The sequence below is a fragment of the Suncus etruscus genome, chromosome 3 (genome assembly GCF_024139225.1).
Source record: "Suncus etruscus isolate mSunEtr1 chromosome 3, mSunEtr1.pri.cur, whole genome shotgun sequence".
Classification (NCBI taxonomy): Eukaryota; Metazoa; Chordata; class Mammalia; order Eulipotyphla; family Soricidae; genus Suncus; species Suncus etruscus.
In genome coordinates this window covers 19,138,097-19,159,546 of record NC_064850.1, presented here as the reverse complement: position 1 = coordinate 19,159,546, position 21,450 = coordinate 19,138,097, and the positions used below count along the sequence as shown (strand labels likewise).

Sequence of the window (21,450 nt, the reverse complement as noted above, 5' to 3'; positions counted from 1 at the left end):
CCTTGCATGTGGCTGACCTGGGAAGGTCCCGGGTTTGATCAGCTAGCATCCCATAAGTACCCCGTGCCTGCCAGGAGCGATTTCTGAGCGCAGAGCCAGGAATAATGCCTCAGCGACGCTGGGTGCGGCCCCCAAACCAAACATTAAATAAATCAAATAAACCCAGCCTTATTTTGAACTGATCCAGGTGGAGAGGATCTGCTTACAGTTTGGTGACTTCTAGAGACTTGAATCGAGATTCCAGGAAAATGGGACAGATTTAGAAAAGTCACCTAGTGGGGTGGAGTGGCTTCTGTGCTGTTGCTTGTGTGAGTTGCTGACTGGTGGTTGATTCCGAGCCTCTGTCCGCTTATGCATGCGGCCTGGCAGCTTGGACAGTAGGGCCCTCTGTGAGACCAGCCAGCTGGCCCCAGACCAGAATTTGGGCTCCCAAACAAGCCTCTGACTCGAGGGAGGTTGATGTCATCTGCTTTCTCCGGTGCCTCCAACCTCATTGTTCAGCATAACGTGTGGGAAATCAAGGGACTAGTTGTTAAGAAAGAACAAGGCCTTGTTTGTGCTTATAAGGATCACGCTGGAGGTTTTTTACCGTAAATAACTTTGGAACAGTATGAAAAAAAACATTTGATCTGGCTTCACCCCCGCAGGAGTATTGTTAGGGCAGCAACTGGTCTTTCATTCTCATTTCCCCTCCCTGTCTTTCTTTCTCCCACTTTCTCCCTCCCTCTCATCTCCCCTCCCCCCCAGCATGACGTATTGCCTATGTTAAGATGTTAAATTAATGTAGTGAATGCTGATAGAAGCAGGAAGAGAACATCTATCCATTATCATACCAGTGTCTGGAAATTTTCCATTTCTAGTTTTCAACACTTCTACATAGACAATTTCCCAGCTGCCTTGATCATACTTCAATTTAAGCAGTATTTCAGGGCTGTGCTTTATCATTGAGGAATAGTGGTGGAAATGTGAAAGAATTTAGTGTTGCTAAGTGATGCCGGTGGCCTTCTTTTTGTTTTCTTTTTTCTTTTTGGGTCATATCCAGAGGCACATAGATGTTAGTCCTGGCTCTGCGCTCAAGGATTACTCCTGGTGCTCAAGAATAACTCCTGGCAGTGCTCGGAAACCATATAAGAGGCTGAGGATTGAATCAGGGTCGTCCATGTCCAAGGCAAATTCCTTAACCACTATCCTACCACTCTGGCCCCTGCCTGTTGTCTTTCTAAGCTTGACTTTGTTTCTGGCAAAATCTTGAGGTGATGCTTTGTTTTCAGGGATGTACTTGCTCTTTCTTAAAAGATCTGGATAAGTTCATTGGATGACCATTAAAGTGGAGTTTATTATCCTTATGCTCATATTTGACCATCTTTTGCAGGGAGCTATCAGTAATTGAACCAGGCTTACAAGAACAAGAACTCTGCTCTTCAGTTACATCCCTATTCATATTTGAAAACTGTAATGCCTTTTGTTTTTTAAATATTTAAGGCATTCTGGCCTATGATACTACTAATGGTTGAGCTTCTCAAGTATACAGCATTCAGCACTCCTCCCCTAGAGATTCTGCTTCCCTCTACCACTGTCTCAGTACCCCACCACTGTCCCCTCCACCATGATAAGCTTTCTACTAGACTCATTTGATAGTTTTTTTTTGCTTTGAGTTTTCTAATTATTTTAAATAAAATTACAGTATTTATCATGATTGGTGTCTTGTTTTGGTTTTGGAGATTGAACCCAGAGCCTCAACCGTACAAAATCTGTGCTCTTGAGCCACATCTTGGCTCTGATTTGGTGTTCTTTATGTGGTTTATTGTGGTTTTTTTTTAATCCCATTTGGTTGGTTTGGGGACACATCCTGCAGTGCCAAGGACAATTCCTGGCTCACTCAGTTCTCTGCTTGGGGGTTTCTCTTACTGGTGCTCAGGGGATTGAAAAAAAAAAAATATATATATATATATATGCAGTGTGCATAGAAATTTGTTCATAATTTTTGTTTTTACTATAATCTGGCCCTCCAACAGTCTGAAGGACAGTGAACTGGCCCCCCGTTTAAAAAGTTTGAGGACCCCTGGATAGACTATCACTGAAGGAATGAAAAGAAGTGTTTCCAGTTCAGTTCATTTTCATTTTTACTTAATGCATACAGCTTCTACAAGTGAGTGTTTCTAAATTCTTAAGTTCTGAAGCTACAAGGATGATGGTCATCCTTAAATAATATGTGCACGTGGTCATCACGATTAGAACACAAACTCATTATAAGCCTGCGAAAGAAACCTTCAGGGCTGAGCCTATTTGCAGAAAGTGACATCTCCAGATTTTTGCCAACTGCACTGAAGTCACCAGCTGGTTGCTGCTGCTATGGTAGCATTCCTGGAAAAGGAGTGACTTTCTGGGTTTTGGTTCAGGCTTGGCAACTGCTCCTTACTTCTGGCTCTGTGCTTTGGATCACTCCTGGCAATGCTCTGAGTATCATGCATTGCTGGGAATTGAACCTGGGCCTCCTGTAGGAGAGCCCATGCACAGTCTATTGTTCTCTCTGCTTTATTTTAATACAGTTTTGTACTGTTGGGATATGACACTGATTCAGCAAATGAAAGCAAAATGCGATTTGTGACAATATAGGCCTGATACCTCTACCATGGATCTCCTGCATATGTGTATAAATACATGTGAAAACATTTGCTCTTGACTCAGCAGACTACACATCTTTGAAACTGTGTGTGTGTGTGTGTGTGTGTGTGTGTGTGTGTGTGTGTGTGTGTGTGTGTTTGGTTTGGCTAGGCACAGGGTGGAGCGGTGGGGGATCTGAGTAGTGGGGAACACAGAAGTCGAGAAAAGAATCTTAAAGTTGTGGGCACATTAGGGAACTGATCCTGTTCTTGAGGTTTTGTTTTGTTATTTCTTTCTGGCACAATAAGATGGTCCAGACTTGTCTTCTATACTTGTTGCCCAATTCTAAAATTAGTCAGATTGTCCCAAGGAGCCCTATGACATCGAGAAATGGTGTTAGAAATCAAGATTTGGGTGGGTAGTTTGTTTTTTGTAGGATTTGAGCCATACCCAGCTGGTACTCCAGAGCTAATTCCTGGCTCTGTGCTCAGGGACTGTGCTGTGCAGAGAATTGAACCAAACCTTCCTACTTGCAAGATGTGCATTCCAGCCTATTGAGCTTTCGCTCCGTTTTTTTTTTTTTTTTTTTTTTTTTTCCCAAGATGTTCCTGTATTATCTCTCTGACTCCTCCCAGGATTTGGGGAGGTGGATTGGGGACCACTTCTAGCTGTGCTCAGGGCTTACTCCTGACTCTCTGCTCAGAGATCACTCCTGATGGGTAAGGTGGGATGTCAGGGATCCAATCTGGGCCAATCTCATGCAAGGCAAATGCCTTACCTGTTGTATTATCCCACTTTATCTCAGGATAGTATTTTAAAAATAAATATCTTTCTGGAATTTATTTATTTATTTATGGGATTATACCCAGCAGCACTTGGGTTACTCCTGGCTCTACACTCAGAAATCACTCCTGGCAGGCTCAGGGAACCAGATGGGATGCCGGGATTCGAACCATCATCCTTCTTCATGCACAGCAAACACCCTACCTCCATGCTATCTCTCCTGCTCCTTTCCTGGAATTTAAAAGAGTTGTAGTAGTAGCAGTAGGCTGAGGGTAATGTCAGCTTTTTTACAACTTCAGAAAAAGACTGGGTTAGGGCCAGAGTGATAGTACAGTAGGTAGGGCTTTTGCCTTGCAAGTGGCTGACCTGGGTTTGATCCTCAGAATCCCATATGATTCCCCAAGTACTAACGAGTCATTTCTGAGATAGATCCAAGAGTAACTCTTTAACATAGATTGCCAGGTGTGATCCCAAACCAAAAAAATTAGAGAGACAGAGAGTCTGGGTATTTAGTGAGCAGCAAGATGGGCACTAAAATAGAGAAGTGATAACATATCCGGTCTTCACAAAGGGTCTCTGAAAATGCCCATTTGAACTGTAATTGTATCTTGATCTTTAGCAAGGTTGTGTTGGAGAGTCTTAATATCATAGTCCTTTCACTGTAAAGCACTTTATGATCCATCATTCTTGTGTCTTCAAATAATTATTTTTGAAGATAAGTGTGAGTTTTCACCAGAAAACCAGTGTTGTATAACCCAGCTTGTTTCTCTTTAATCTCAGCTTCCAGAAAATAGAGAACCAGATTTATTATGTGGTTGCTACTTGCTCAGATCAGATTCTTGATAGTTTCTGTCTGTTTCCTCTTCTGGGTGAACTTTAATTCCTGTGGACTTCATTTGTCTCATATTTTTGGGCCTAACCTACTTAAGGATCCTACTGAAGCAGTTAGTACCACGTATTGTGTCTTCCTTATCTAAACTGTTTGGCCAAGGAATGGAGCCAGCCTCTGGAGCAAGGCCTACTTAAGGACCAGTTTCTTGCCACTGCCAAGAATGGTACATGAAAATCCACTTCTAAATGAGTTCACTTTCCCGGTGGCCTATATTTTCACTTGCTTGACAGTTTCAGTGTGAGTATTCACATACACTTGGTATCAGCTCCTCGGGTAGATAATTAATGCTTTTTCCCTCTTTGTAAGTTGTGAATGTTGGTTCACTTTTCTTTAAAAGGTGTTATCTAGAAACATTTTTATTACTTCCCATTCTTTGATGTCATAAGGCAAATTTATGGCTTGCTATTATTTCAAGAGCTATACACTGAAGACTACTTAACTTTTACCCTTAAAAGAGATGATGGTCGGAGAGATAGCACAGCTGCGTTTGCCTTGCAAGCAGCCGATCCAGGACCAAAGGTGGTTGGTTCGAATCCCAGTGTCCCATATGGTCCCCCGTGCCTGCCAGGAGCGACCCCTGAGCACTGCCGGGGAGCGACCCCTGAGCACTGCCGGGTGTGGCCCAAAAACCAAAAAAAAAAAAAAGAGAGAGAGAGAGAGAGAGTTGATGGAAATCCCTTAGGGTCTTGCTATTATCACAGGTAATTGTGGCGCTTATATTACTAAGGTGGTTCTCTTGAAAGATGTAAGGAAAATAAAACCTCAACTTTTGAGAAACAACATGATTTTTCAAGATAATCTGTGATCAGAGCATCCAAGCTAAAAGAAATTTAAGGTGTCATTTTAGCCTATTAGATTTTGTCACCTTCAGCTAGTCTCTGAACTTGGCCTAATTTTCTCTTCCTGATTTTAGCTATACTGATTTACATAATTATGCTAGGTTGGGGTTAGATGTGGTTTCTTTTCCACCTTAAGGTAAATAACTGCATGATTTTTAATCATATGGGAGATCGGCTGACTTTCAGAAGAATTTAGCATGCTTTTGAGTGGCCATTATTCCACAGGTTTGTCCAACTTGAAGGTCAAGTTGTCCAGCTCTAGACCAGATTGCAGATACCCCTGTAGAACACCCTCCTAAGTGTTGAAGGAAGTGTGGCATTGTGGAGGGAATCCTGGGCCTTATTACATACTAACAGACTCCGGTGAAGTCTTTCTGGGGGCAGGAGTGTGCCTCCCTAGCACTGCTCAGGGCCCAACCAGTGACACTTGGGGCACGGGTGGAACCTCAAGTTTTTGCACACTGAGCTATTTCCTTGTTGAAGGGGTTTTTATTTTCTCTAAACCATTACTGTAATAAGAGTTTTATGACATGCATTTAGGCTCATTTATCATTTGGAGTGATCCCTGCCCTATAAATTAGCACTTTGTAGTATATGTGATATATTTGGACCATGCCTAGCTGGACATAGTGGACAGTATGTGGTATGGGGAGAATGAACCAGGTCTTCAGTGCAAGACAAGGACTTTTACTTCCTGTACTGTTTCTCTAACCCAGCAAATTTAATTTTATCTAGATTTACTTTGGAGAAGATCTGTATTGTCTGCAACATAATCCATAAGAGCCAAATCAAAATTAGAGATTTTAGGTCATCTTAAAATGCAAAAAATCGTTATTACTGCTTTGTATCTTAAACTTCCTTTTTTGTAATGAATTGTCTTTTGAATTGCCTGGGCAATAGCTTAAGTCAATGTTTCTCAACCCTTTTTTCCACTGTAGCCCCCCTCTGGCCTTGATTTCTTCCTGTGAGCCTCCTATCCTACCAGTTGGCCTCTTAGACTCAATGCTGTGGCTCCCAATTTTTGCAGCTTTCAACTGTGGCTCCTTGGACACGATTCCTACCATATGGCTGTGATTGAGAAATGCTGACTTAAGTGACATATATTAAGGCCTGAGTTCAATATCCCACTCTTCGTGACCTTTCCTACCTCCTACTCCAACCCCCAGTATTGCCTGGTGAAAACATCTCTCCTTAACCTGAGCACTACTGTTTCATACTGGGTCCCTGTCCCCCGGCACTGCTGGTTGCACCTATTAAAATGTTATTTGTGGGGCCGGAGAGATAGCTTGGAAGTAGGGCATTTGCCTTGCATGCAGGACAGTAGTTCGAATCCCGGCATCCCATATGGTCCCCAGAGTCTGCCAGGAGCGATTTCTGAGCATAGAGCCAGGAGGAATCCCTGAGTGCTGCCGGGTGTGACCCAAAAACAAAAACAAAACAAAACAAAAAAAATGTTATTTGTACAGTAGGGCCTAGGAATGATGCAATGTGACTGTCTGGTAGGAGAAAACATTCTGAGAAAATAGCAGCTTGCTGCAGACTGTGTGTTTCTTAGTCCTTCTCATGACTTTTGACCTATAATATGTCTGTATCCAAAGTTCAGATGTCCTGTGTTGAGTTTTTTTTTTAATTGGTGATTCAGGAAGAGGATCACATATACAAGAAGGCTTTAGAAATACTCGTGGTTTTTTGCATCTTATTTTTTTCTGGCCTCAACAGCCTTTACCTTATGATGGCCTTCTGATGATCACTCTAAGGTTAGAATGAAAATGAGGAGGAGAGCTGTGTGTGTGTTGTGTAGGAGGACTCTGACTTTCACCTATTCAAAAATCCCATCAGATTTTGTTAGTCTTTCTGGACTTGATGTGTTACACTTTGTTCAGACCTTCCTTTTGTGGAGAAGCACCATGAAATGTGGCAAGAGCATGGATTTTAGACTGTTTTTCTCAATCAAATCCATAAACTCAATCCTCGCCCCCAGTGGTGCTTAGGATTTTTTTTAATCATTTGTCTTGATTTTATTTTTTAAAATAATATATTTAAGCATCATGATTATAAGCATGTTTGTAGTTGGGTTTCAGTCATAAAAAGAACATTCCCCCTTCACCAGTGCAACAATCCCACCACCAATGCCCCCTATTTCCATCCTCCCACACCCCTGGCCTGTATTTGAGATAGGTATTCTATTTCTCTCACTCATTAACATGGTCATGATAGCTGTTGGTGAATTATTTCTCTAGCTATACTTACCACTCTTTGTGGTGAGCTTCATGTCGTGAGCCGGTGCTTCTGGCCCGCATCTCTAATGTCTTTCATTTTTCTTAAAACCCATAGATGAGTGAGACATTCTGTGTCTTTCTCTCTCCCTCTGACTTATTTCACTCAGCATAATAGTTTCCATGTCCGTCTATGTATAGGAAAATCTCATGATTTCATTTCTCCTGACGGCTGCATAATATTCCACATGTATCACCATTTCTTTAGCCATTCATCTGTTGAAGGGCATCTTGGTTGTTTCCAGATTCTGGCTGTTGTAAATAGTGCTGCGATGAATATAGGTATGAGGAGGGCATTTTTGTATTGTGTTTTTTTGTTCCTAGGGTATATCCCAAAGAGTGGAATAGCTGGATCATATGGGACCTCAACTTCCAGTTTTTTGAAGGGTATCCATATTGTTTTCCAGAAAGGCTAAACAAGACAGCATTCTCACCAGCAGTGAATGAGAGTTCCTTTCTCTCCACATCCCTGCCAGCACTAGTTCTTGTTCTTTGTGATGTGTGCCCATCTCTCTGGTGTGACATGGTACCTCATTGTTGTTTTGATTTGCATCTCCCTGATGATTAGTGATGTGGAGCATTTGTTCATGTGCCTTTTGGCCATTTGTATTTCTTTTTTGAGAAATTGTTCATTTCTTCTCCCCATTTTTTGACGAGGTTAGATTTTTTTTCTTGTTAAGTTCTGTCAGTATCTTGTATATCTTAGATATTAGCTTCTTATGTGATGGGTATTGTTGAATAGTTTCTCCCATTCTGTGAGTGACTTTGTATCCTAGTCACTATTTCCTTTGAGGTCACGATCTTTCCTTGGCTAGCGCTTGCCAGGCAGACCTTACCTCTAGCACCATCTCGCCGGCCCCCTTATTTTTCTTTTATAATGATCAATATTGTATTTGTAATTATTTTCTAGAGAATATTCTGGACTTTATTCTCTTAAGTGAGATTTTGTTGATAAACCTGATGTATAGTAACTGTTTTAGCCTTTTCATAGTCACAGTAGATTTTAGCTGTTCGAATGAGTAGTGAATAACATTTACTGTTTTCATCTTTTTTTTTTTTTTTTTTTTGGGTCATACCCAGCTGCGCTCAGGGGTCACTCCTGGCTCTATGCTCAGAAATCACCCCTGGCAGGCATGGGGGACCATACGGGATGCCAGGATGCCAGGATTCGAACCGCTGTCCTGCATGGAAGGCAAATCCCTTACCTCCATGTTATCTTGCCAGCCCCTGTTTTCATCTTTTAATCCAATTCCTATCTTTAGGATAGCTAAATGTAGTTATTATAAAGAGAAATATCAACTTTCTTTTTTGTTTTTGTTTTTTTGGGCCACACCCGGCGTTGCTCAGGGGTTACTCCTGGCTGTCTGCTCAGAAATAGTGCCTGGCAGGCACGGGGGACCATATGGGACACTGGGATTCGAACCAACCACCTTTGGTCCTGGATCGGCTGCTTGTAAGGCAAACGCCGCTATGCTATCTCTCCAGGCCCCAACTTTCTTTTTTTCTTTTTTTCCATTTCTGGAAGTTGTTATCTGAGTCTTACTTGCTTTTCTGTTCAGATCACAGATTCTGCTGGCCATATTCTGTACTCCAAGGAGGATGCAACCAAGGGGAAATTTGCCTTTACCACGGAAGATTATGACATGTTTGAAGTGTGTTTTGAGAGCAAGGGTAAGTAAGTAATCAGGGTATTTCCCCTGAATTAGCTATCTTGTGGTGGTGAAGAAAGTTTACAGGCATTAAAAGGTTGAAAACTACTGAGACAGAGCATGAACTTTCTGTCTTGGCCTGTCAGGAAAAGAAATGAAAACTGCATTTGCTGGTATATATGGATGACTAAAGGAAAGGAAAGTTGGCCAAGACGATTCTTCATGTACAGAAATAGGAATTTCTTGAATGCCATAATGTACTTGGGGTATTGTTAAGTTTGACAGAGGTGCTAGAATATAGTGTATGCCACTCATATCTTCTTGAAGTCTGACAGTAAGTGGTCATCAGAAGCAATTTTGGACTTAAGAACACATGCATTTCTTAGTCCAATTACTTTGATGTGGAATTTGGGGGGAGGGGGTTGAGCCACACCCGGTGGTGCTCAGGGGTTACTCCTGGCTCTGTGCTCAGAAATCGCTCCTGGCAGTTTCAGAGGACGATATAGGATGGCAGGGATCGAACCCAGTTCTGTTTCTGGTCGTCTGCATACAAGGCAAATGCCCTACCTCTCCAGCCCCAGCTGGTGACTTCTTTGCTCAGTTTGTAAAAGGCAAATTCCTTTCACTCACTTTTCTTCAGCTTTAAGAACTCAGACCCTAAAAGCTATAGATTTCTTTATTTTTGTTGTATTAGTTAGAACCCCTTTGGGATGTGGCACAAAAATGTAAATAAGTCTGGTAAATAAAGTTGAGAAAGAACACTGCACATTCAACTGGGAACTATAGTGTCGTGCTGACCTCAGGGCTGGCTTGGTCGTGAGGTTTTCCTAGTGTTATTGGAACCCTGTCTCCTCTCATTGCTTCATTTGACTTTATTCTTAGACTTTCTCCATATCCTAGCAAGAGGACTCTTGGCGTCAATACAGTTACAGCATGTTCAGAACATATGACCTCTTTAAGGAAGAACAAGAACTTTTCCCACAATGCCAGCAGATTCCCCAGAACAGTAGTTCAGCTAACCCACTGCTTTAGACAGTTAGCCGAGAATGATGCTCTGGGTCTAAAGTGACCGAGGAGTTTTCCTAAAAGGAAATGAAATAGTAGATTAAGGAAACAGAACAGAATGCTTGTAAGTGATGTCATAACTGGCAGCACCCCGGGCCAGTTCCAGGGTGTTTCAACGATATTCTATACATTTCTACATGATCGTCCCACTCCTAATACTAACCTGCATTCAGGATCTTCTCTTTCAAACCTATTTTCCTTCTTGCATCAGTATAACCCCCATCACTGTGATTACTCAGGCTCCTGTTTTTAAAATCTTAGTCTTTTCCAGGCTGTCATCAAGTTAAGCTGTTATTTTATCAAAACAGCTTCTGTATCTGTTCCCCTCTCCATCCCCCCCACCCCCCAACTTGCACTGTCATTTTGATGACTGGAGAGTCACACTCATGCCTGACAGTGGTGCTCACACATTTAGCTGTGCTCACCCACTCATCTGGGCTGCCAGCCAAGGGTCTCACTCTTCGCCATAGCGTGCGTGCACAGTCAGATTGTGCTGTTCTAGAATCAGGGTGCACACATACGTGGCCGAGACATGGTGGACCATATAGGATATGGGGGACCCTACCCACTTAGTGTAGCTCTTAACTCAGAATTCCTGTATATCGATGGCATGCTGTTAGTTGCTTACAAGTGCACAGTTGATATATATGCATGCTATTATAGTCAGTATTTCTAATTTTCCTTTGTGTTCTCATTTCTTTTTTTTTTTTTTTTTTAATTTTTGTTTTTGGGTCACACCCAGCAGCACTCAGGGGTTACTCCTGGCTCTAGGCTCTGAAATCGCTTCTGGCAGGCTCAGGGGACCATATGGGATGCCGGGATTCAAACCACCGACCTTCTGCATGCAAGGCAAACGCTTTATCTTCATGCTATCTCTTCGACCCCGTTCTCTTATTTCTTTTTTTTTTTTTTTTTTTTTTTTTTTTGGTTTTTGGGCCACACCCGTTTGACGCTCAGGGGTTACTCCTGGCAATGTGCTCAGAAATTGCCCCTGGCTTGGGGGGACCATATGGGACGCCGGGGGATCGAACCTCGGTCCGTTCCTTGGCTAGCGCTTGTAAGGCAGACACCTTACCTCTAGCGCCACCTTCCCGGCCCAACGTTCTCTTATTTCTAATAAGAAGCTTGCTACCTTAAAATCTGTTCTTAATCTGTGCAACAGATTATTTGCCAAGCAAAAGTTAGGAACTCACTGCTGGGTCATCTTTACTAGGGTCCTTTAGGGCCATGGTGACACCGAGGGGATAAGGACAGTCTGGCTATTCTGTGCAAGAGCCTGTCAGGTCTGGACTCAGACCAGCCTGAGGTCTGTGGCTTTGTGGTTTCACTTGTGTTTGCTTAGCACTAAGGCTGTGTGATGCTAGACAGTGGGAGGAGGCTGTCTTGTTTATTTGGACCAGGTAAATTGCTGGGATTTCACATTTTTAGTGTTATAACAGATGCAGATTTAAGTAGTCTACAACATACCAGTGACTACACTGAAAACCCTATTCTGAGCGTTAGTGATCAGCATACAGGTTTGCATAATAGATTCAAAATGATTCAAGCCTCTCATCTTCTCTAGCATATAAAGTAAAACACAGACTCCTCACTTCCTACGTGGTATCTTAGTGCGTGTACGTGAGATGGCAGTCTCTGAAAAACAGTTCATTGTCACCATCCCTTCCTTAGTTTCTGTTTGCTTTTTATGTGGTACCAGGGTGGAGCATCGCACTGGTGAGACGTGCTCTGCTGCGGAGCCACACCCACCCACAGGCCTCGGGGTAACTTTTTAAGGAGAGGAAAACAAATTTCAAGAATTTTTTTTTTCAAGAATTTTTTAACAACAAAAATCAAAAGACTTTTACAGAGAGGCCCATGTGTTTTAACTTGTGCACAGTTAAGCTATTTTCAATTTACAGACTACAGACAACTGAACCCCTATACTATTTCTCCAGTCCTCAGTGCCCAGGCTTCATATATTCCTAGGAATCTAATGGAGCATGACTTTCGCTCAATATTTGGCAGACAACCTTCTCCCATGTGTAAAGAGGCTCAAGTTCGTGCCCACTGCATATCAATCTATATTGTCTCCCTAAATGTGGGGCTAATCAGATCTTGCCTGGTAGTGCTCAGGGACTGTGTCTGTTCTGTGCTTGGGGGCCAGGCCTATTTTTATTCAGGAAACCATAAGCAGTGCCAGGAATTGAAGTGGGGACATTTGCATGCAAGGCAAGTGCCTTTACTCCTGTGTTCACTTTCTCAAGCCTTGCTACTAAAAATTTTGGGAGTGGGAAACCCATCACATGTTATCCTATTTCTCTGGCCCCTCACTGCTCAATTTTATACTCATTGGGCTTTTGTATTTTCTGGTTTTGGCGGGAAAGGATGCTCCCAGTGGTGCTTGGGGACAGAATTCGGGGCTTCCATGTGCAGATTGTATGTATATACTCTGGCCCTTTGATCATCTCCCCTGCCTGACTTGCTAGTTTTCTTGCTCAGCCCAGTAAGCCTGTGTGTTGTTGCTTCTGATCCTCGCTAGAAGCAGTACAGTATCTTTGTCGCACCCTCTCAGAGCTGTTTGCCAGCAGCATGTTCTCGTGGCTTTCCGGCACCCCACACAGATAGGTCCTTTGTCTGGAATGCTTATGATTTTAGCCCGAGCCAGGACTTTGCTGCAGCTGAGTGGTGGGAGGAGTCGTGCTGTTTCCCTCTATTGAGAGGGTAGGGTAGGGGTTAGAGAGGGAGGGTGGGTGGGTGATTTCCCGGAATTTGAAATATTCTACACAATGAATCCTTTGATTTCTTTCTCAGGAACAAGGCGGATACCTGACCAACTCGTGATCCTAGACATGAAGCATGGGGTGGAGGCAAAAAATTACGAAGAGGTACGTCCTGTGTCGCAGTCCAAGAAGGCAGGAGCATGCTGTGCTGTGTGTCTGTCCCTGTTCAGCCACCACTCTGTGCTCTTCCCAGAAGGCTGGGTTCTTCTCAACAGTCATGTGGTAGCCAGCTAAAACCGTATCAGTAGACAAAAATTGTGTTAACAGTCCAGAACAGCAAAACATTGGCTGTGCTTATCAACCTAAAGACTAAACCAACTGTTATAGAAAAATGTGGGTTTTGTGATAAAAAATGCTATTGATGCTCTTTAGGCTAACGCCAGATATTTGTGTGTCTATAGATAAAGAAGCTGTATATGTATATAGGAAGGAATCCCCAAATGTATATAGTTTTCTTTATTTTCTTTTTGGCCACATTCAGCCACGCTCAGGGGTTACTTCTGGCTCTGTGCTCAGAAATACTGCTCTTGATAGGCTGAGGAGTGGAAGGGACTATATGGGATGCTGGGAATCAAACTCAGGTGTGTCCCGGGTCAGCTGCATGCAAGGCAAATGTCCTACCACTATGTTATCTCTCCGGCCCCTAGTATTCATTTATTTGTGTGTGTGTGTGTGTGTGTGTGTGGTTTTTGGGTCACACCCGGCAGTGCTCAGACTCCATGCTCAGAAATTGCTCCTGGCAGGCATGGGGGACCATATGGGACGCCGGGATTCGAATTGATGACCTTCTGCATGAAAGGCAAACACCCTACCTCCATGCTATCTCTCCGGCCCCTAATATTCATTTTTTATAAGAACCATATTCTTCCATTTTCCTCATCTTCTTCCCTTTGTTGCTGTTGTTTGTTCCATATATTTTATATAGACAGACAGACAGACACACACACACACACACACACACACACACACACTGAGCTCTATCTTTTTTTTTTGTTTTTGGGTCACACCTACCAGTGCTCATGGGTTACCCCTGGCTCTACGCTCAGAAATGGCTCCTGGCAGGCTTGAGGACCCTATGGGATGCCAGGATTTGAACCACTGACCTTCTGCATGCAAGGCAAACACCTTACCTCCATGCTATCTCTCCGGCCCTGATGAGCTCTATTTAAGCCTGATTTCAAACATTTAAGAATTAGATCAAGTTGGAGGCGGAAACTGCAGGAGGCAAAAGATAATGACAGAAGAAATGTTCCAACAGAACGTGCTAGAGAATGAAAACTTGCATTTGAGTTTTTGGTTTTTGGATGTTGTTTTTCTAACATTTGGGTACTGTTGAGGTGAGTGAAGGTGTGCATAGGAGAAAGGGAAGGAGAAAGTTGCACCTTTTAAATCTATTTTATTTAAAAAAATTTATTTTATGTAGTCTGAAATTAAGACTTAGTCATGATTGAATTTCAAGCATAGTGTTTCAACAATGATCCCTTCACCAGTGAAATGAGCCTTCGTTTGTTTGTTTGTTTGTTTGTTTTGGGGCCATACCTGGTGCCATTCAGGGATTACTCCTGCCAGCCTCAGGGAAACCATGTGGGATGCCTGGGATCAAAACTAGTTGGCCACATGCAAGGCAGCCACCTTACCCACTGTGCTCCAGCCCCGAACTGAGACTTTTTTTTCTTTGTTTTTTGGGTCACACCTGGTGGTGTTCAGGGGTTACTGGCTCTGCATTCAGAAATCACTCCTGGCAGGCTGGGGGGATCATATGGGATGCCGGGAATCAAACCTCCGCCCATCCTGGGTTGGCTGCGTCAAGGCAAATGCCCTACTGCGTCCTATCTCTCTGCCCCCCCACCCCAACTGAGACTTTTAAATCTTTGTTATGAGTGACTTTAAGGGCAACACACAGTGGTTCTTCAGCTGAAGAGCATCTTTGAAAAACCATACAGGGTATTTAAGATTGGAGGGTTTTTCAAGATTATGAGTGTTTTTATGCACCTTTGAGTCTTGTACTGCAGTACCTAAAGGTGTAAAGAAAAAAAGATAACACAAATGTCAGTGCATCAGGAAAGGAGTTGTAGATGCTTAAGAGAAGTTTCTAGGAACAGTGGAACCAGAAATGCTCCATCTTTGATTAGGGCTTTGAAGGTGATGCCTTCAGCGAGAGGAGAGTGGTGGGGGCTGGTCAGTGGTGCCTGGGAAGCCCTCAGAGAGCCAGTGCAGCTTATTGGGGCTTCCCTTCTCCTAGTTCCAGTGTCCTTGGACCCAGATGAAGCTGGGTCATTGTTTTTTCTAAGCCATAAATGGGATGCAGGGAAGATTCCAATACTTTGAATTGCTTGCCTCTCTTCCCAGGCTAATTTAATGAGAAGAAATAATAGTAAGAGTGAATTAAAAGCATGGGTTGAGAAATTCCTTTTAAAGTTTTACAATTTAGGGCCCGGAGAGATAGCACAGCGGCGTTTGCCTTGCAAGCAGCCGATCCAGGACCAAAGGTGGTTGGTTCGAATCCCGGTGTCCCATAGGGTCCCCCGTGCCTGCCAGGAGCTATTTCTGAGCAGACAGCCAGGAGTAACCCCTGAGCACCGCCGGGTGTGGCCCAAAATCCAAAAAAAAAAAAAAAAAGTTTTACAATTTAACAAGTTGATGTCTTTTAATAAGGTAATGCATGGCAAAGAACTATTGTGAAGTTTAAGTGGTGAACTCCAAGTGCTGTTGTTACTCTTAAGGTAGATAAAATCATTTTTCAGTAATTTTAATTGCCGCTACTATTCCTCAGCCTTTGACAATAACATAAGCAAACAGTCATTGAATTCCTGGTATGAAATTTTACTTATTGTTTTCCTTTACCAGCCAGGGGTCTCAAACTCGTGGCCTTAAACAACCCTCCTACAACATTTTGTGGCCCTGCTCTAGAGGAATCTTTTTTGTTTTGTTTTGTTTTCGTTGTTTGGGTCACACCCCCCAATGTTCAAGGCTTACTACTGACTGCACTCAAGGATCACTCCAACTTTGCCTCCTGCGGCCTGCAGGTAAATTGAGTTTGAGACCCCTGTGATGGCTATCTTAAGTGGCATTTGCTTAAATTATTGAAACAACCTGTTTATCAGAGACAGCAGTCATGGGTTAATATGTAAAATGCTGTGGACATACTATGTGTGAATTTTAGAACCCCTTAGACTTCCTGGAATTCCCATCACTTTCTTAAACATTGAGAAAGGATCTTTAGCTTTCCTGACCTTTTGCATAACCTGAGGGGAATCCCTAGCAGAAAGGAAGTCACAACACTTCCTGTGCCTACTTCCTGCTCCGGAAAACAGCAAGTCTAAGCCTTTCTATGGGCTCAGGTTCTAAGTGCTATTCAATGGAGAAACTGGTCCCACTGCTTTCTTTATCAACATCCCCACCTCTTGAATTGATAGGAGGTGAAGGCCTGAGAGCCACTTTTCTCTAGCTCTCCTGAGCCCCAGTGGTCTCTGGGTGAGCACCTGTGACAAGAGCAGGTGACAAGAGCACACGCAGCACTGTTCTGGGCTGGTCCGGAGAGCCCTGAGCATAAACCCAGGTTTTAAGGCACTTGCTCTCAGGCCCTTGAGATTTTTTACATCATTATGTAGGTTTAGGAAAGTAGTGTTTTTTTTTTTTTAATTTTTCAGGTGGGGGGGGTCACACCCGCCAGCGCTCAGGGGTTACTCCTGGCTCTACGTTCAGAAATCGCCCCTGGCAGGTTCGGGGGACCATATGAGATGCTGGGATTCGAACCACCATCCTTCTGCCTGCAAGGCAAACACCTTACCTCCATGCTATCTCTCCGACCCTCTTTTTTTTTTTTTAATTTTTAAAACTAACAGCATACCATCATATTTCAGGTTTTCCTATGTGGTTCTGTAAAATTCAGTAGTAATCAAATATATTTTGGTTTGGGGGCCACATCAGGTGATGCTGGAAGAATCCTGCAGTCCTGGGGATCAAATCTGGGCCTCCTGCCCACAGACCACAGTCTGTGGAGTTCTTGCTCCCACCTTCAAGTGTCTTTAATTGTTGGGCAGAATACTACACCACCTACTACAATGTTATGGGGGTTTAATGAGCTAATGTCTGGCATAGTCATTCAAACACAGTTTAGATGCAAGATAATAGCATTTGGAAGGCAGAATCCTTACCACACAATCAAGAAGCAGCACCTTTTTAAGAGAAAGAAAACTGTCTTCTGAAATGAAGCTCTTAATACTCCCTTAGTATGTTTTAAGGACCTCTCACCATTGTTTTCTACTTAGCAGAGAGGCCTATTTGTAGAGTCAATATAATAATTGAGCCAATTCTTTTTTTAGTTTGTGGTCTATGAACTCGAGCAGCTATTTGTAGGGGACTGACTGTCTAATCATCATGCCGTTGTGGGAATGAAAGCAGTTGTTACCCACAGAGGATCAGCAATCTGACACATCCTTTAACCCTTGAGCTATCTATGCCCCTTTGTGCTGTGAATGTCAGCATTTTCAGTACAACTAAAGCCTTGTTTTGCCTGGGGCATCTCTTAGTCTGCTGTTTGCTATCTGCTTGCTGTACCAAAACAGCTACCCTGGTTGGAACAATTGCTGAACACTTTGCTAAATGTGTTTTCTCTGAATGCCTTCAAGGGAGGGACAACTCAGGCTCCACATTTTATATTTTTTTGGTTTTGGGGCCACACCCGGTGGTGCTGAGAGTTACTCCTGGCTATCTGCTCAGAAATAGCTCCTGGCAGCATGGGGGACCATATGGGACACCAGGATTTGAACCAACCACCTTTGGTCCTGGATGGGCTGCTTGCAAGGCAAACGCTGCTGTGCTATCTCTCCGGGCCCTCAAATCCCTTTCTTGATCTAGTCCATTGGAAGACGCCCAACTCAACACTGCTTAGTTCAGTAGGCCTTACTCCTTTCTTCTGTGCCCCCAGAAACTGCCAAATGACAGAGTTAGTCAAACCTTGCTGAGTTTGATCAGCGATGAGGTGGGCAGTATGACTTGAACTCAGCTCAGCACTAACGCTGACCTTGTGAGCTCCCAGCTGAGGCCTGTAATCGCATACCCATGTGTACAAGTAGACTGGTTTTTGAGGTGGAAAATTGTCTTTATCTTAATCTTATTAGACTAGAATTTTTAGGCATTGGTGGGCAGTGGGGCAGAAAGAAAGTAATCTTACTGAATTTGACTTTCCACGAGAAGCTTCTCCCTTGCTCTTCTGTGCTGCAACAAGAAGAATCTAATGATCCTCTTTAGAAGCTGATTGTCATTAAAGAGGGTTTTCTACCCCTAAGACAAATTCACCATCATACAGAAGTATGTGATGAAAAAGCTGTTTTTTAGTCAACACCTTTTCCTTAGGAGGATTATAACTCTCAGCTCCTTAGATTCAGATCACCATTAGAGGATGAGGAGGAATCTGTCACCAGGATTATTTGGCTGACCCGGCTGGCTAAGGCAGGTGTCCCCTTCCCCTTAGCCCTCCATGGGCACCTTCTGTGTGCTCAGTAAGAGGACTGCTTCTCTGAACAGAGATGACCTACACAGACTGTTACATACCTGGGATTCTGGTCTGTGAGTAGCTGCACTTCCCTACTATAGAACCTCCAAATAAGCAAGGGCATGTGCACGCGTGCACACTTTGTAATTATGATTCCACTTTCCAGGCAGTGCCCATAGCTGTTGATGAAAGTGATAGTTCTTGTGATTCTTTGTAAGATTAGATAAAGCCCTAGGCCCCATGAAAAGTGAATGCTGAGTGAAAGTAGATGTGAAGCGCTCCCCACGGGGGACCAGCAGCACTTGCCTTCTCTGAGAAAAGTGACTTCTTTGAAGACAGTGTAGGTCACTGTAAAGTGTTATTCTGTGTCACGAATGTGCAGCTGTACAAAATATTCATCATCACAATTTCCTTGTATTCAAAGCCCAGGTAAGAAGAGAGAGGGCATTAAGAAACATTGGTGACAAGGGTTTTGCCAATGTTCTTCTGCCACCCAAAGGAATGAATGACTTTATGGAATCTTCCATCGTTAAATATAAAATGAGGTACACGCTGAAGCTTCACTAGCTTTGAATGACCAAATGCAGACTACCAGGGGGATGGTGCCCCCTAGTGGAGAGTTTGTGGTACACACATCATGCAGTTTTTGCTTTGGACTTGACTTTTTAATAAAATTAATTCTTTCATCAGATCACCATAAGATACAGTTATGAAGTTGCTCATGACTTAGCTTCAGTCATATAATGACTGAAGTCCATCACCTATTCTTCCACCAGTGCATATTTCCTAACACCAGTATCCCTATTTCCCTCCTGCCCTCTCCCTTACCTGCTAGGCGCTCTCTCTCTCTCTCTCTCTCTCTCTCTCTCTCTCTCTCTCTCTTTCTCTCTCTCTCTCTCTCTCTCTCATTCTCTCTCACTCTCTCACTCCCCTTTCCCTTCTCCCCACTCCCTTTCCCTCTCCCTCTTCTCTCTCTCTTTCCCTCCTCCATTTTTCACTTTAGATACTATGATTTGCAGTACTGTTGTCACTGAAGGGGTATCATGCCTATCACTCTACCTTCTTTCAGCACCAGTTCTTGTCCAGAGTGATCATTTCCAATTATCATTGTCACAGTAGTCCCTTCTTGGTCCTCACTTCTCTCCCCTGCTATTTGGGGCAAGATTCCTACCACGGACTGGGCTTTGACCATTTTTGTGAGTCTGTGTCAGGAACCTATCCCAGAATCATAAAAATGTAATACACATGGTCTGTTGTGAGTTCCATCCCCATTTCTCAGTTTTGATTTTATCTAGCAGTTCAGTATAAGAAGAGGGAAGTTAAATAGCATTGCAGCCTGCTTTGTGAAACTCTATAGTGGCATGTTCTTTTGGGTACCCATAACCTGAAGTCCTATGTTTATAAGAGCAAAAGGACAGTCCGGGGGATCTTGATCTTTCTTTAAGTTTTTGTACTGACTGTGATTGGAAGTCTGAATTATACTCATTTATTATTTAATCCTGGGCAAGTAAAGAAGAGGGTCTTGCTAAAAGATGCTTATTTGAACTCTTAGGATATGGAATTAATGGGAAGCCCAGGAAGTTCAGCCAGTAAAGCAGACAACTTACCAGATATTTTATTTGGCTGGAAACTACACCCACCAGTGCTCAGGAATTTAGAGGGTCTGCCTTGTACAAGTTCAGATTGCTGGTATCCTGCATGTGCTGAGTGCAATTCTAGCAACTCTGCTCTTTGTGATTCTCGGAATCACAGTTTCCTGCCTCACCACAACCAAATATCTTTCAATACCAAAAAGGGGCATTAGCACTGTAACTAAAAAGATAGGTGAGCTTTATAGCGGGAAAGCCGACTGCAAGTAAGCACATGTATGAGTACTGCAGCAACTCCAGCAAGTAACACAGCCATCACGAGTCTCTTAGCTAGGAGTGGAAGCCCCTGCGAACATGCACAGCTGGAGTGGAGTGCTCTCATGAGTGACTACCAGTGAACCGGAGCTAAAAACGGGAGCAGCATAGATGGAAGGGAGGGAGAAAGAGAACAATAGAAAGTGAAAGAGAGGGGCCGGTGAGGTGGCGCTAGAGGTAAGGTGTCTGCCTTGCAAGCGCTAGCCAAGGAAAGATCGCGACCGCAGTTCGATCCCCCGGCGTCCCATATGGTCCCCCCCAAGCCAGGGACAATTTCTGAGCGCTTAGCCAGGAGTAACCCCTGAGCATCAAACGGGTGTGGCCTGAAAAAAAACAAAAAAAAAAGAAAAAGAAAGTGAAAGAGAGGGGCCGGCGAGGTGGCGCTAGAGGTAAGGTGTCTGCCTTGGAAGCACTAGCCAAGGAAAGATTGCAACCGCAGTTCGATCCCCGGCGTCCCATATGGTCCCCCCCAAGCCAGGGACAATTTCTGAGCGCTTAGCCAGGAGTAACCCCTGAGCATCAAACGGGTGTGGCCTGAAAAAAGAAAAAGAAAAAGAAAGTGAAAGAGATAGCGAATGAGCAAGAGAGATTGAGAGATTGATATTGATTCGTGATCTGCAAATCTACAATGTGACCATCCTCTGCACCAAATTTATTAGTTATGGTTGTTCTCTCCCCAGTGATCCCTGGGGCCTACTCACTCAGTCCAGGGATACCAGCCTGAGCAAGCATCACCAAGCTTGGGCTTGCTGATAGGATGCTATATGGGTCTAAGGGTGCTTCGAGTTACCAAGGTTACTCCAGCAAAGCTTGAGAGGCACCAGGGGCTACACCCAGCAATGCCCAGCATGCAGTTTGGAGGGTTCACCTAAGGGCCTGGAGCATGCAAGGCATGTGACCCACCCCTTAGAGCTATTTCTACAGCTACAACATTAATTTCAGTCCTATCTTCTCCAGAAGGTTTAGGCTGTTTCCATTTAATTAAAAAGAAGGGAAAGATAGAAGTAGTCTTCAAAGTAATATTTTAAAACATTATTTTCAGCCTCTTCACAGTGAGTTTCCCTCATTCATTTTCTAAGTTTCTATTTAGGGAGCCTCAAGTAATTTATCTCTAAAGTATGTCATTGTCATTGTTCACTCAGGAAGCTTTGCAGAGGGAAATATAGAGCAGGAGGAGAA

The 21,450-nt window shown here is 43.5% G+C and overlaps 1 protein-coding gene across 1 annotated transcript in view; it reads left to right on the top strand.

Moving 5' to 3' along the window:
* TMED10 (transmembrane p24 trafficking protein 10) overlaps nt 1–21,450 on the top strand; it is a 36,337-nt gene that overhangs the window by 9,750 nt on the left and 5,137 nt on the right. The window contains exons 2-3 of the mRNA XM_049770492.1: nt 8,954–9,065; nt 12,902–12,975. Coding sequence (XP_049626449.1) covers nt 8,954–9,065; nt 12,902–12,975 — 186 coding nt within the window. The remainder of the gene's footprint in view (nt 1–8,953; nt 9,066–12,901; nt 12,976–21,450) is intronic.